Source organism: Xenopus tropicalis, chromosome 3 (assembly GCF_000004195.4).
Source record: "Xenopus tropicalis strain Nigerian chromosome 3, UCB_Xtro_10.0, whole genome shotgun sequence".
NCBI lineage: Eukaryota > Metazoa > Chordata > Amphibia > Anura > Pipidae > Xenopus > Xenopus tropicalis.
In genome coordinates, this window is record NC_030679.2 from 30,022,301 (window position 1) to 30,036,186 (window position 13,886).

Genomic DNA, 13,886 nt, shown 5'->3' on the forward strand with positions numbered 1-13,886 from the left:
CTTAAAAGATGAAGTAAAAGTTTCCTTTTTGATAAAAAAAGGAAGGGGGGGGGGTTGCAGGGGGGTTTGGATTTGTTGGGGGGGGTTAGGTAGGAGGAAGGTGCAGCCTTGGCGAAACAGGACCTGCTTGTTTGCAAACAATGGGGCTATTACGGATCCTGAACCTATTTGCTTTTACAGTTGCGTCTGTACTTCCTGCCTTTGTTTCTGTCTTGCTGCCGTACCTCCCCTTCTGCAAAGCAGTTAAAGGGACAGACCTGCTAAACCACCGCTCCCTGTTGCAGGAAACATACTCATTTGTTTTTTGGTAAACATTACTTTGAAAGTCAGGTTGAGACCAAAACCACAGGCTGCTACACGCACTTTAGTAATTGGCTGCCTGAGGATGCTGGGAGTTGTAGTTTTGAAGTAAGCCCAATACACAATTTTCACATTCACACGTCGTGTTTGTCAAGACTGATCTGATTATAGATCCTGTTTCTAATAGGATTATGCAAATTGTAATTTATTTTGGACTGAATGCTGAACTGTTTTTCATAAATACATTGTAGTGTGATCAGGGCTATGGTAAACAACGCTAAAATTGGGCAAACATCTAATTCGAATGTAATTTAGATAATGCGCAGAGAAAATAGTAATTGGATAGCGGCGGCTGCTATCTTGGACTTTGCACTTGTGATTTCCTGTCACCAGTGTGAACCTGGTTTCTGTAATGGTGATTCACACTGGGCTGGTGATTCTGATATTGTGCTATTGTTCTACTGATGGTTGGTTTAATTTCAAATTACTTTTTTTAAATTTTTTATAAATTATAATTTAATCGAGATTTGTGGTCCGTAAATCTATTTGGGCCCACAGCCTTCCTCAGGGGGTTCCTTGTTGTCACCTTAAAAACTGGGACTGGTTTTCCAATTAAACGGAATATTTACTATATAGACTGCTGTCATTGTATCATTGCTGGGTGTCTCGCTGCGTTTGCCTTGCTGCTGGGGACATGTGGCATATCTAATGTCACACCACACCTGCTGGTGTACGGTGACACCCCGTGTATCGAGAAAGATCAGTTTTCTATGAGTTTCTGTTCCTTGTTTAAGTATAGAAAACTACTTTCCTTATATACCCCTTTATTAGTCCCATGATTAATAGCCCAATATAATCCTATAATTAATAGTCTGTAATACCTTGGGTGCAGTTACCCCCAGGCCAGTAACCCATAGAACCCATCAGACTGGAATTGCTAGCTGTTTGCTATGGGTTACTAGAGACCGTTTTCTGTGTGTATATTAACTGTTTATATTTTTAGTATGCAGAAAGTTAAATTGTTCCAATATGCATGTGAATTTGAGCTCTTATTATACTGTTATACTTATTTTTTTTTTTGCCTATAAAATGGGGTGTTTCCTGTACTGCTTCTCCTACCTATCAATTAATAGGTTATTCCACTTTGCCTATGAATATAAATGAGCATGTCACTGACAGTCCAGCTTATCTGGCAGGCGTCTGTGCATTGCTTCATTCAAATGTATATCCAAGCTGCCAACCGGTCCGGCTACAAGTGAGTTGTCATTCGCCTGTCACGTCCTTTAACCCTCTCTGTGACCGGCAGAGGCGTGAGAGTCCAAAGCACAGGCAGCCCTTGGATTCCTGCCTGCACACTTGGATGGGGGAGGCACAGAGAGCCAGGGGAGGGGACTGAGCGCTTACACTTTGGGAGCAACTTGCTGCTTCATTATCACTAAGGTATTAGCAGGCTGAGGCGCTTTCTGCCACCAACGAGTCCCACCAGGCAACCCTGCCTGCAGCTCTCTGCAAGGAAAGAGATCTATGGCCGTTCCTCCTGGAGGCAACAGGCAGAAGGTGGGAGCTGAAAGGTGCTGAGCTCCCAGGAATTCCTCAGCATGCACCTGTTTTAGGACTCTTGCCAAGCAAAGAGAGAGAGATCAGTCTGGTTAGAGAGAGAATGATACCTGTCAGAGCGGATTACCTGCAATGTGTTCCTTGCTAACTTGCTTTTGCCTGATTCGCACTGGTTACTTGGCCTTTTGCAATTGGGGCATTTTCACCTTTTCTCATTCCCAGTAGCCCTGCTTAATATATAGCTGTTGCAAGAGTAACCGCAACAAGTGTTTTATTTGCACAGGTTAGTTATAAAATTCCCCTGGACTTTCTGCTGCTTTTGGGGGAGCTGTGTGTCTTGCTGCGTCTGTGGGGGAGCTGTGTGTCTTGCTGCGTCTGTGGGGCAGCTGTGTGTCCTGCTGCATCTGGGGGGGAGCTGTGTGTCCTGCTGCATCTGGGGGGGAGCTGTGTGTCCTGCTGCATCTGGGGGGGAGCTGTGTGTCCTGCTGCATCTGGGGGGGAGCTGTGTGTCCTGCTGCATCTGGGGGGGAGCTGTGTGTCCTGCTGCATCTGGGGGGGAGCTGTGTGTCCTGCTGCAACTGGGGGGGAGCTGTGTGTCCTGCTGCATTTTGGGGGGGAGCTGTATGTCCTGCTGCATCTGGGGGGGAGCGGTGTGTCCTGCTGCATCTAGGGGGGAGCTGTGTGTCCTGCTGCATCTGGGGGGGGAGCTGTATGTCCTGCTGTATCTAAGGGGCAAATGTGTGTTCTGCTGCATCTGGGGGGCAAATGTGTGTCTTGCTGCATCTGGGGGGTGCTGTGTGTCCTGCTGCATCTGGGGGGGGGGAGCTGTATGTCCTGCTGTATCTAAGGGGCAAATGTGTGTTCTGCTGCATCTGGGGGGCAAATGTGTGTACTGCTGCATCTGGGGGGCAAATGTGTGTCTTGCTGCATCTGGGGGGTGCTGTGTGTCCTGCTGCATCTGGGGGGCAAATGTGTGTCTTGCTGCATCTGGGGGGGAGCTGTATGTCCTGCTGTATCTAAGGGGCAAATGTGTGTTCTGCTGCATCTGGGGGGCAAATGTGTGTTCTGCTGCATCTGGGGGCAAATGTGTGTCTTGCTGCATCTGGGGGGTGCTGTGTGTCCTGCTGAGTCTGAGGGGGTGCTGTGTGTCCTTCTGCATCTGGGGTAGAGCTCTGTGTCCTGCTGCATCTGGGAAGCTATAGAGGACATCTAACCCGGTTTCCTTGTAACTTAAAGAATCTTACTTTTTGCAGCTTCTGATTTCAGAGGTGGGTCGGGGGTCTTGTGTTCAGTGGTGCAGAAGAGCTGTCAGACAGTGAGATGTTTGCAGGGAGCTCGCTGGAATAATAACCTCATTACTCTCTAGCTGCAATGTAAGTGTGTGCGGGGGTTTGCCATTCAGAGGAATCTGGTGTCAGAGCTAAGATGGCTTCGCCAGTGGGAATTGTCTGTAGGTGCCGCTAAATAACTGTAAGCCTGTAGGTGCCACTAAGACCTTTTATTTGCTCTGGCAAGTAGAATGACATTACTTCTGTGGTAGAACCTGTTGTAGTTTAACCCTTTTAGCTATGGAATGTACTGACAATTCTAAGCAAGGCAGACTTTGAGCAGTAGCACATGTACTTAGAAATATCCACTCGATTTCTAAACAAACAAGCAGATCTTTGCCTAACATGGCCACTTGTGAGGTGGACAAGATCTGGCCAACAGTTATGTTACATGGTGGGGAGGAATGAGAGTCGTTGATTGCATCCTGTTCCTAATTTGGTCCTCAGTCACCAGGCTTTTATTCCATGTCTGAAGCTGTGCCTGTCGCATATGAGTTGGTGAGAGGGTAGTTTGGGTGCAAACAAGAACCAGTAGGCGGCCAGTGTGCAACCATGTGTGGCTATCTTAATTTGATGTGTAAAGCATTCCAGACGTGGGCAGATTCGGTCTGAGTGTTTTAGGGGTGTATACCAAGTGCCTATATGTATGCATGTTTGGAGGAGCAATTAGAATGATCTCAGTCAGATACACCCAACATATAGCTAGTCAGTCTGATCAGCTGATTTGCCTTTTTTTTGTGGTCATGGCTTCACATCCAATCGTTATTTTTCTCCCATCTATGGGAATTAAATTCTGAGACAAACCTGAATTTTTTTTAAACTGTTTTCAAGAAAAATGTGCTTTATTTATTTTTGTGCCCCCTTCCTTCTATTGAATAGAAAAACCCACAGGAATGTGCAGATTACAGTCTGAGACTAAGGGCTTATTGTTATCCTAAGGGTGTTGCCAAATGGTGGTTTTATTCCAAACCCACTTGATTTTATTTACAACCCACCTATCCCGGTGATCAAAGAGTAAAAAAAACATTCTTGCCAAGTTGCTACAGCCAGTTCTACCGGTTCCACCAGTTGAGAGTTGGTTTCTCTCGCTAAAAAGTGGCCCACCTCTACTTTGTAAGTAGCCCCACGGGCAAAACGGACATTTTGACAAGTGCTTCTAAAATCCCTTTACTGGACAGTTACACTAAAATCTATTTATATACCAGCCAGTCACATAGGGGCCTTTCTAGATGACGACTGTAACTATTCTGCTTGCTCCCTATCAATATAAGAAGGTGTAGTTGGGCCACGTTTTGACTACTGTGGGAATGCTTTTGATGCCCCTGAACTGCTTAGTTCATTGGATATTGATTTAGACATAGGCATAGTCTTTCTATATATATATATACATATGTGTTTTATGCTCCTAATGGGAGCTGCCATACTGCGTATCCTATGTAAGGCCATATACCATTGACTGGAGCAGAAAAGTATCTTATAGGCTAGGACTGTACAGCTGGAGGGCTACAGAATAGGGTTTTTTGGAACCCATAGCATGTTCAATATCTCCATGGACCTTTGTGTGAACTTCGACTCTTAAAAGGTGTATTTATTTTTATTTGAGATTTTTTACGTAGTGCATTTCTTTAGAGATTGTAGTAAATCATTCCCATCAGTCCCTGCCCAGTGGAGCTTGCAATCTAAAGACACTACCATACATGCCCTTGGGTCAGCTTCATCAGGAGCCAATTAACCTGCCTGTTTACTCATTAAACTGGCATGTAGAAAATTCCCTTGATAAGCGATTTCTGGAGTCACTGCTATAAAATGCACTTAATTTATTATAAATGACTGTTGTAGTTGAAGGGTGCGGTCGCAAATTTTAATGTTTAATTTTATTGAGGCTAAATAAAGCCTCTAATTCTTCTGAGGTTATGCGTGGGGAATGAGCAATTTCTATTATGCAGGTTCTGCTATATAATGAGATATATATGTAATATTTTTTTTTTTAATCTAAGGTAGATGAAACTTCATTCAGAAATGTTAAACTTGGTATGAAAATCCCTAAACCCTTTATTCAGGTATATGTGATGATTGCCCCACACTAAGTCAATACCGCAACCTTTATGCAAGGCAGAGATCTTGATTGAGCCACAGACCTCATTGTACAGGTGTGGCTGTCTCTTTTTATAGTGTCACATTGGAGACTGAATTGCAAAGGTGTGTGTGACTAACACAAGTGAGATAATATTGTCTTGTGGAGAGTTGTACCTTGGCTGTGACTGAGAGGAAGTGTTTGTGTTGTGAAACTCCTACATTCCACAAATGGGTGTCCTCTGCCTATTTGTCTGATTAGCTCTCCGTTTCTTTAAAACAATACCTTGTTTGCTGATGGGTTTAGTGTTTGCCTGACTGTAACATACTGTGTGTTTTTTCTGTCTTCCTGAACAGACCGGCCAAACTCACTGAAGTTAGCAATGAAGCGGACAGCCACTGCGTGCTTCTTATGGCTTTTCTTTCAACTTCCCATACTTGGATCTTCCACCAAGGTGGCATACAGGGTGCCGGAAGAGCAGCCACCTAACATTTTGATTGGTAGCTTAGCTTCGGACTATGGCTATCCTGACTCAAAACACCTGTACAAATTGGAGTTGGGGCACCCTTACTTGCGTGTGGATGGTAAGACTGGCGATATCTACACAACAGAGACTTCCATTGATAGAGAGAGTCTGCGGGAGTGCCAAAACCTTGAACCAGGGGAAAAGTGCTTTTTGGAGTTTGAAGTGTCTATGACAGACCTAATGTCTCCAGTTCCCAGACTTCTTGATGGACAAATTGAGATCATGGACATAAACGACAACACTCCTAACTTTAATTCCCCAGTCATCACTCTGTCCATTCCGGAAAACACCAATATCGGCATGCTTTTCCCCATCCCTGCTGCTACAGATCGGGACTCTGGAGTAAACGGCGTGTCTTCATATGAGCTTATTGTGGGGCCTGAGGCTCAAGACCTTTTTGGGCTGCAAGTGGCTGAGGACCAAGATGAAAAACAACCTCAGCTCATTGTAATGGGAATGCTAGACCGCGAGCAGAGAGACTCTTATGACCTCACTATAAAGGTGCAAGATGGTGGTACCCCAGCTAGGGCTAGTAGCGCTCTGTTGCGAATATCCATTCTTGATACAAATGATAATGCTCCAAAGTTTGAGAAAATGGCTTATGAGGCAGAGTTGCCTGAGAACAGCCCGATGGGACACTCTGTGCTCCAGGTAAGCATCCTCTTTTATCTGCTTCTCTCTTCTGTCCTCATGGAGTTAAAGCCGCTCTAAAGCAGCTCAAGACTGGTTGTCAGCATACATACCTGTTTCCCATCAGATAACCAATCAAAGTATATACCGTGTGTCTAATGGAGTGGATATTCCATTTCTATTCTGTTCAGTATTACAGCCTGAAGGGATTAGATAGCGGTTGCATGAGAATGTTTAATGTAAAATGAGGAGCTGTGATCAGGTGAAGGCAATGTGGGAATTGCAACATCCTTTTACATGCTGAATTTGGTAGCCTTTCGTATCTTCTTTGCTCGCTTTTAAGAAAAAAGGGAGAAAAAGCCGTAATGTAAAAGTAGAAAATTACTGCAATGGCAAACAATTTTTTTTTTTTTTTAACTTTTTGCACCATTCTGGTGCTGATTAGAGAGACGTCCGTGGGATAAAGTGGTTGGTTATTAACAAAGCTGCCTAACAAAGCCAGTCACATTTTGCTGGTTTTATACTGACACAGACTGTCATAAGGACTGGTTTAGAAGTTTTCTTTACTACATATTAATTAGTCTGCCTCTAAGGAAAAAAAAAAAGCCTTGTGACTGCTTGGTTTGCTGGATATTTTGGATTCCAACTGTGTAATGTCATGGGCCATTATTTCCCTGCAAGCAGGTTAGGCGACTTTCTGTTAACTACTTCTTTCCAGCCTTTCCTCTTCCAGCATTTTACCCAGTTTAACTGATTTGAATTTGGTTCTGACTTTCCTGGTATTTTCTTATGCTTCAATATATTGCTTGGTCCTCCATAGATTTAGCAGCCGTGTTTCTCTTTATTTGTCTCCACTTATTTACTGTAGAGAAACCTGACTGACTCTTTGTAGGACACAACCAGACACGTGGGTTTCTGACTCCCTAGTGAAAAACAATATATCTATAAGCTGTATAAGCATGATGCCTTACAAGGGATTGTCTCCACTTTCCTATGCTTGGAGAAAAAAGGGTGCCAAGCCTCTCGTAATTGTCTTATGTTCCTGTATATTTCCTTTTATAACAACTGCGACATGTTTTATAATTAGTTCTTGACTACCCATCCCTTTTGCATAACATGATTTGGTATTAAGCATTCCTAATCTAATAATAGCAATAATAAGGATAATAGTAATGACATTTTATTTATAGTCTTTTATTATAATGAGGCAATTTTCTCTTATGTAAAAGATCCAGTTTTTATTTGATAATGAATCTTAAAAATATTAAAATACAAATTTTTTTCTTCCACTCTTATATAATTGTAGGCTCCTCCCTATTACAGTGGTGCAGTAATCACAATGGGATCTCTGATCCTGTAACTTGCTGCACACATGGACATTTGCTCTGCATTGGGCCTGCTTTACTCTTGTTGCTTTCAAATGGCATATACATGCCAGCCAGATAGATAAATAGGGCACATTATTTTTATGCACACAAATGCAAGTTAATCCCAGATCCGTGGCAATATTTGATGGTTCCTATAGCTCGGGTGCCTACCTAGGTCAGTGATGGTTCTGCCAAGCATAGCCAGTAATATGCAAGAAAATCACCTTGTGTTAGCCCCCCTAAACTCCATACATAACATTACTCCTAAACATTTAAACTGCTTATCAGCCGTATCCCACTGGACTCTAGTTATGTCCCTATACCCTCTTATCCTCTTCTCCATATTTCATTTTATAAATGAAATGCTTGCCTCTACTAAAATTTCTCCGTAATAAAATGACACCATGGCCTATTGATATAAATGGGCAATGCATTTATCCATTTTATCTGTATTGAGTGTTTATAAAATACTACAGTAATGTGCAGTGTGATTCTAATGCTAGGAAATCTTAGTGCCGCCTCTGTCAAATAGGTATAAAGTCTGATAAAATATATAACATTTTGGAAGACTACTCAATTCTTACTTGAGCATTGACCTAAGTACATTGGGAAAATAGGTTTTTCAGGTCTTGAGAACATTGATCAGAATAGGATTTTGCACATTTTAATTTAGGCAGTACAGTATAAATGGAATCAACTTTATGTTCGTCATGGAAGAGTGACTTTGAAGCCATCAATATATGATCAAAGCAATCCCCTCACTTCATGGCAGTATTGATGTCATTTTTTTATTTTTAATTTTCTGTCAAATTTTTCATTTCATAGAATTGATTCTGGGTTATAAAGCCTATGAAACCAAGCTGACATATTTAGTCCTTGGTTGCCTGTGTAGCGAGCAGAAGTAATACCATGGATAAGATCACTAGAACGGATTCCAGCCATCTTCACAACGTTGCTTGTTTAGATACATTTCAGCCTTAAAGCGAAACTGCATCACTGTGTAAATCAATGATGCCTTTTATTGTATCCCCGTACATTTTGCTACAGTCCCAAACTGCTTTTTCAAAACCAGATATGTCATCCTAAAAGTGGTAATTTTTAGCAGTGAATAGCTGATACATGTTCTTGGTTAGCTATAATGTATTAGTGAATTGCCTACCAAATCGCAGTACACTCTGTGGTGCCTTCTCTTTCTTGTAGCCATTTGCGTACATCTATTCAGCTGAGATTCAGTCTCGGTAGCTCTCAAACTGTGTGCTATCTGATCATTTTATGACGCTGTTTGGATATAGTTTAATAATGTACCCCTACTGTAAAATATAAGAATTTTACTGAGGAGTTCAATAATATCTGCATATTTTACTGCATGGGGTACATTATTTATTATAATACAAAGGATTCAGTGAGTCAGGTGACAGAAATTACATCAGTGAGCACCAATTCTAATTGATGGCATCACCAAGCGCCCTTTATAAGGATATAATTTACAAGATATTCACAGTGCTTGTGTATTATATTATATTGGTAATGCTCTCCCTTGCATATTTCATGTTTTCTGAAATGGAATCCTGGATTTGTTTTTTAATTAATTTTTTTTTTTCACACATTCGTTACAGGTGAAAGCCAATGATTCTGACCAAGGAGTTAATGCAGAGATTGATTACTCCTTCCACCAAGCCTCAGATACAGTCCGGCGGCTTCTGCATTTGGACAGATCCACAGGTCTGATAACAGTCCAGGGTCCTATTGACCGAGAAGATGTAGGTACTCTGAAATTCTCGGTGGTTGCAAAGGATAAAGGAGCCAATCCCAAGACTGCCCGCACCCAGGTGACAATTACAATTCGAGACACAAATGACAACAAACCAGTGATAGAAATCAGAGGATTTGGCCTTGTTACGCACCAAGGTGGAGTAGCTAACATTTCCGAAGATGTTCCAGTGGAGACACCGGTGGCTTTGGTGCAAGTCTCTGATATAGATGAGGGGGTAAATGCTGCTGTGACTTGTGTGGTGGCTGGAGATGTCCCATTCCAACTGAAACAAGTTAGTGATACAGGCAGCGATAGCAAGAAAAAATACTTCCTACAAACCACCACGGCGCTGGACTATGAATCTGTGAAAGAGTACACAATTGAAATCGTGGCTGTGGACTCGGGCAACCCTCCCCTTTCCAGCACAAACTCTCTTAAGGTGCAAGTGACTGATGTGAATGATAATGCGCCTGTCTTTAGTCAAAGTTTGATGGAGGTGGTATTTCCTGAAAACAATGATATTAATGATTTAGTGATGGAAGTAAGTGCAACTGATGCAGACAGTGGTCCCAACTCTCAGCTTCATTACTCAATTCTACCAGACCCATCTGCTAGGGGCATTTTTTCAATAAACCCAGACTCTGGTCAGATTCGAGTCAACACGGTATTGGATCGGGAACAGAGGGAACATTATGATTTTCATGTAGTTGCTGTAGATAAGGGAATCCCAAGTCTAAAAGGAACAGCCTCTGTTGTCATCACTGTATTGGATCGTAATGATAATGACCCCAAGTTTATGCTAAATGGCTACAATTTCTCGGTAATGGAGAATATGCCACGATTAAGCCCTGTGGGCATGGTAACTGTCATTGATGCAGATAAAGGGGAAAATGCTCATATCCACCTTTCTGTGGAACCAGAGAGTGGAGAGTTTGTCATCCAGAACGGGACAGGCACTATCCTCTCCAGCATCTCCTTTGACCGGGAGCATCAGAGCACCTACACCTTCCGGTTGAAGGCGGTGGACGGAGGGGACCCGCCCCGTTCCTCCTACGTTGGGGTGACCATAAATGTCCTTGATGAAAATGATAATGCCCCAGTGATTGTTGTTCCATCTAACATTTCCTACAAGTATCTCACCCCTCAAACGCATCCAGGTACACCGGTCAATTGGGTGAGAGCAGAAGACATGGATACAGGCATAAATGCAGAACTCGATTACAGCATTGCTAGCGGTAATCCCTTTGAACTTTTTCAAATCTCTCATAATAATGGTGAGGTAACCCTGGAAAAAGCGATAATAAGAAAGCATTATGGCCTTCACCGCCTAGTTGTAAAAGTAACTGATAAAGGGAAGCCTTCCAGACATGGCACAGCCTTAGTTCACTTCTATATCAATGAGACATTGACAAATCAGACTTTAGTTGAAACTTTACTTGGTCACAGCCAGTTCACCCCATTAGACATAGACATTGCTGGAGACCCAGAGTATGAGCTAAGCAAGCAACGGAGCAACATAATATTTGGTGTAATTACTGGTATTGTTGCAGTAATTTTAGTCATTGTGGTAGTTGTTGTGGCACGATATTGTCGGCAAAAAGAAGCCAAGAGTGGCTATCAAGCTGGAAAAAAGGAGACAAAAGACTTGTATGCTCCAAAGCAGGGCAATAAAAACAACAAAATCAAAAACAAAGTCAAGAAGAGCAAGTCTCCAAAGCCACCCAAGCCAGTTGAAGAAGATGAGGAAACTGGTTTGCAGAAGTCCCTTAAATTTAACCTGATGAGTGACTCTGTTGGAGACAGCCCGCGTATTCACCTTCCTTTGAATTACCCCCCAGGCAGCCCTGACTTGGGCCGTCACTATCGTTCAAACTCCCCTCTGCCATCAATTCAGCTGCAACCACAGTCCCCATCTGCCTCCAAGAAGCACCAGGTGGTGCAGGATCTTCCAGCCACTAACACTTTTGTTGGCACTGGGGACAACAATTCCACTGGCTCTGATCAGTACTCGGATTACAGCTACCGGACCAACACCCAGAAATACAACCACAAGCAGGTAGGCGATTACTTCCTTCGTGAAGCTGCCAGGGACGGCACTCTAGCTTGGACTGACGTGTGGTGATTCTTCTCCTTGTACTTATGAGCCAGTGAGATGGGTGATATGATGGGGCATAAAAGAAGACTGCTTTTAATTGCAAAGGTGTTAGAAAGTTTCAAAAACAATGTTGCTGTACTAAGCCAAAAATTATGTATAACCAGCAGCACTTATTACAATCTTGCATTGGTTCTTCTATGCCTATTTAAGTCCAACAAAATTTTTATTTTGAAGGCACAAGGGGAAGTTTTTTTTTTTTTTTCTTAAAATTAGTTTTCCACTCTCTAGCAGCACCTACACACAATGACAAATGGTTACTTATTCTAGACCAGTGATTTTCAATTTGTTGCCCTCCACCTGCTTTGGAACTGTAGCTACCAGGTCCCTGCTTTTGGGATTCTGGGAGTTTTAGCTCGTTAACAGTTGGAGAGCCACAGGTTAAAGATCAGTGCTTAAAGACAATACCAAAGTTGTGGTGAGCCGGCTCCCACTGTTTTAGCACTTGTAAGGGGGGGGATGTTGAGTTTACACATTGTAGTTTTTACAAAGGCTGTATTTTACATTTGTGTAATACTCTTTTAGGCAGTCATACAATAGTCGCCTATCCCACTTTACAGCTGTGTGCTACATGTTGTGGTGCTATTAAAACTACTAATCTATGTGGAGAGAAACCAAAACAAAAAAAAATGTTGCTTGCCTTAATGCTAGTTGGAGGGCTTTGTGGCAATATATATTATAAGGGAGCATGTGCAAGGAATTGCTTTGGTGGCTCGGGGTTCTCTAGAGCAATGTTTACGGTTATAAGGCACAGTGAAATAACTAATCCTAATTATAACTGTTGTGGCTAATACTGCATGCTGCTGTGTATTTGCACTGCACTTTGCTCTTCTGCTGTTCTTCTTTTCCCCCTCTCTGACTCTTCTAACCATCACATCTTCTGGTGATGCTGATCGCACACAATTACACCATTGTTGCTCACCCTCCCATGTAGAGTGAAATACCAGCTTCCGGCACATGTTGCTCTCTTAATGGACTTTAATGCCCTGTTCTAATATTCTGAACCGCCTCTGAGACAAACCCAGGGCAACCCACTTTAAACAAAATGACAAACAATCTTTTAAACCGGCAAAGGAGTCCGTCAAAAGAATGTCAGCCTAATAGCATGGGCGCATAACTTGAGCTATGAAAGGAGCACTCACAATAATAGAGGGAGGGCGTCACGCGTTGGGGAATCTGCATATTAACAGTCTAACTGAGGCCGTAACAAATGTCTTCTGTCTGTCTCTCTTTCCGCTAAGTTTTAATGCTTAGTACTTGTTTCAGATCCCAGAAATTTGCTCTAGCGCTAGACTGAACATGTGTAAGGGATGTGCATGGGTCTAGATTCAGGTATATAATCCCCATTCAGTGGTTGGAAATGTGTTATATGAACATGCGAGGAATTAAGATTATTCTTACATATAGATTTTATAAAGTTTTAGACACTGTCAAATGCAAACGAAGCAGGGTTCAGGGACTGAACATACATTATGAACGTTGCTGATGTGCCTTTAGTTTAATCACGATTGTGCCTTCGTCCAATGGATACATATATATTTGAAGTATTTTTTTTTTTTCTAATGCCCTTGTTATATGCTGCTTTAAAATTTTGTGTTTTGTAAAGGTAAACTGACCTCCCAAGTCAATAGAGAAATAAATGGGGGGGGGGGGGGGGGGGGGGGGAGGGATTCTGTGTGTAGTTAGGAACCAGCTTTTAATGAATATGAAGGACTTTTGTTGAAAATGTTTTTGTTCTTTCACTGCATGCATGTGAACTTTATTACATTCTTGTTTTGATATTCCTCAAATATTTTGAAATCTTCAGCCGGGCTCCGGATAAAATTTGAAGGGTCACTTTAAAATTGTTTCATTTCATAACGAGGCCTTGTGCATCGTGGTACACAATAAATGAAATGCTGGACCTCCTAGTCTTTGTAAAAATGTAAATTCTTCCTTGAGTTGAGAGATGCTGGTCACCATTAATTGCCTTTGTACACTATTTCTTAAAACTGTAACCGTCTTGGAACAGCTTTTGGTCGTTGGCACAGACCATTCCATGCCAGCAGGGCGGTAAGGATTCAGTTGTAGCCCTTTCTTTCATTTTTTTTTTTTAAGCTACTTTGCACCAAAGAGCAGAAAATAAAGCCTTATTCCATTTATTTGTGCCAGCACTGAGTAGTTATCACCTAATGCCATAGAATTAACATTTCTTGAGTA

General features: G+C 42.3%; 1 protein-coding gene across 7 annotated transcripts in view; it reads left to right on the forward strand.

Annotated features, from left to right (window-relative positions):
- The window catches only part of pcdh1 (protocadherin 1), a 125,395-nt gene that overhangs the window by 26,173 nt on the left and 85,336 nt on the right, over window positions 1–13,886 (forward strand). For 4 of the 7 annotated variants that reach the window (XM_012958418.2, XM_012958411.3, XM_018091906.2 and 1 more), the window contains 2 exon segments: window positions 5,616–6,436; window positions 9,399–11,591. In XM_012958418.2, coding sequence (XP_012813872.1) covers window positions 5,642–6,436; window positions 9,399–11,591 — 2,988 coding nt within the window. In that variant the 5' untranslated portion in view covers window positions 5,616–5,641. 7 annotated transcript variants of the gene reach the window in all.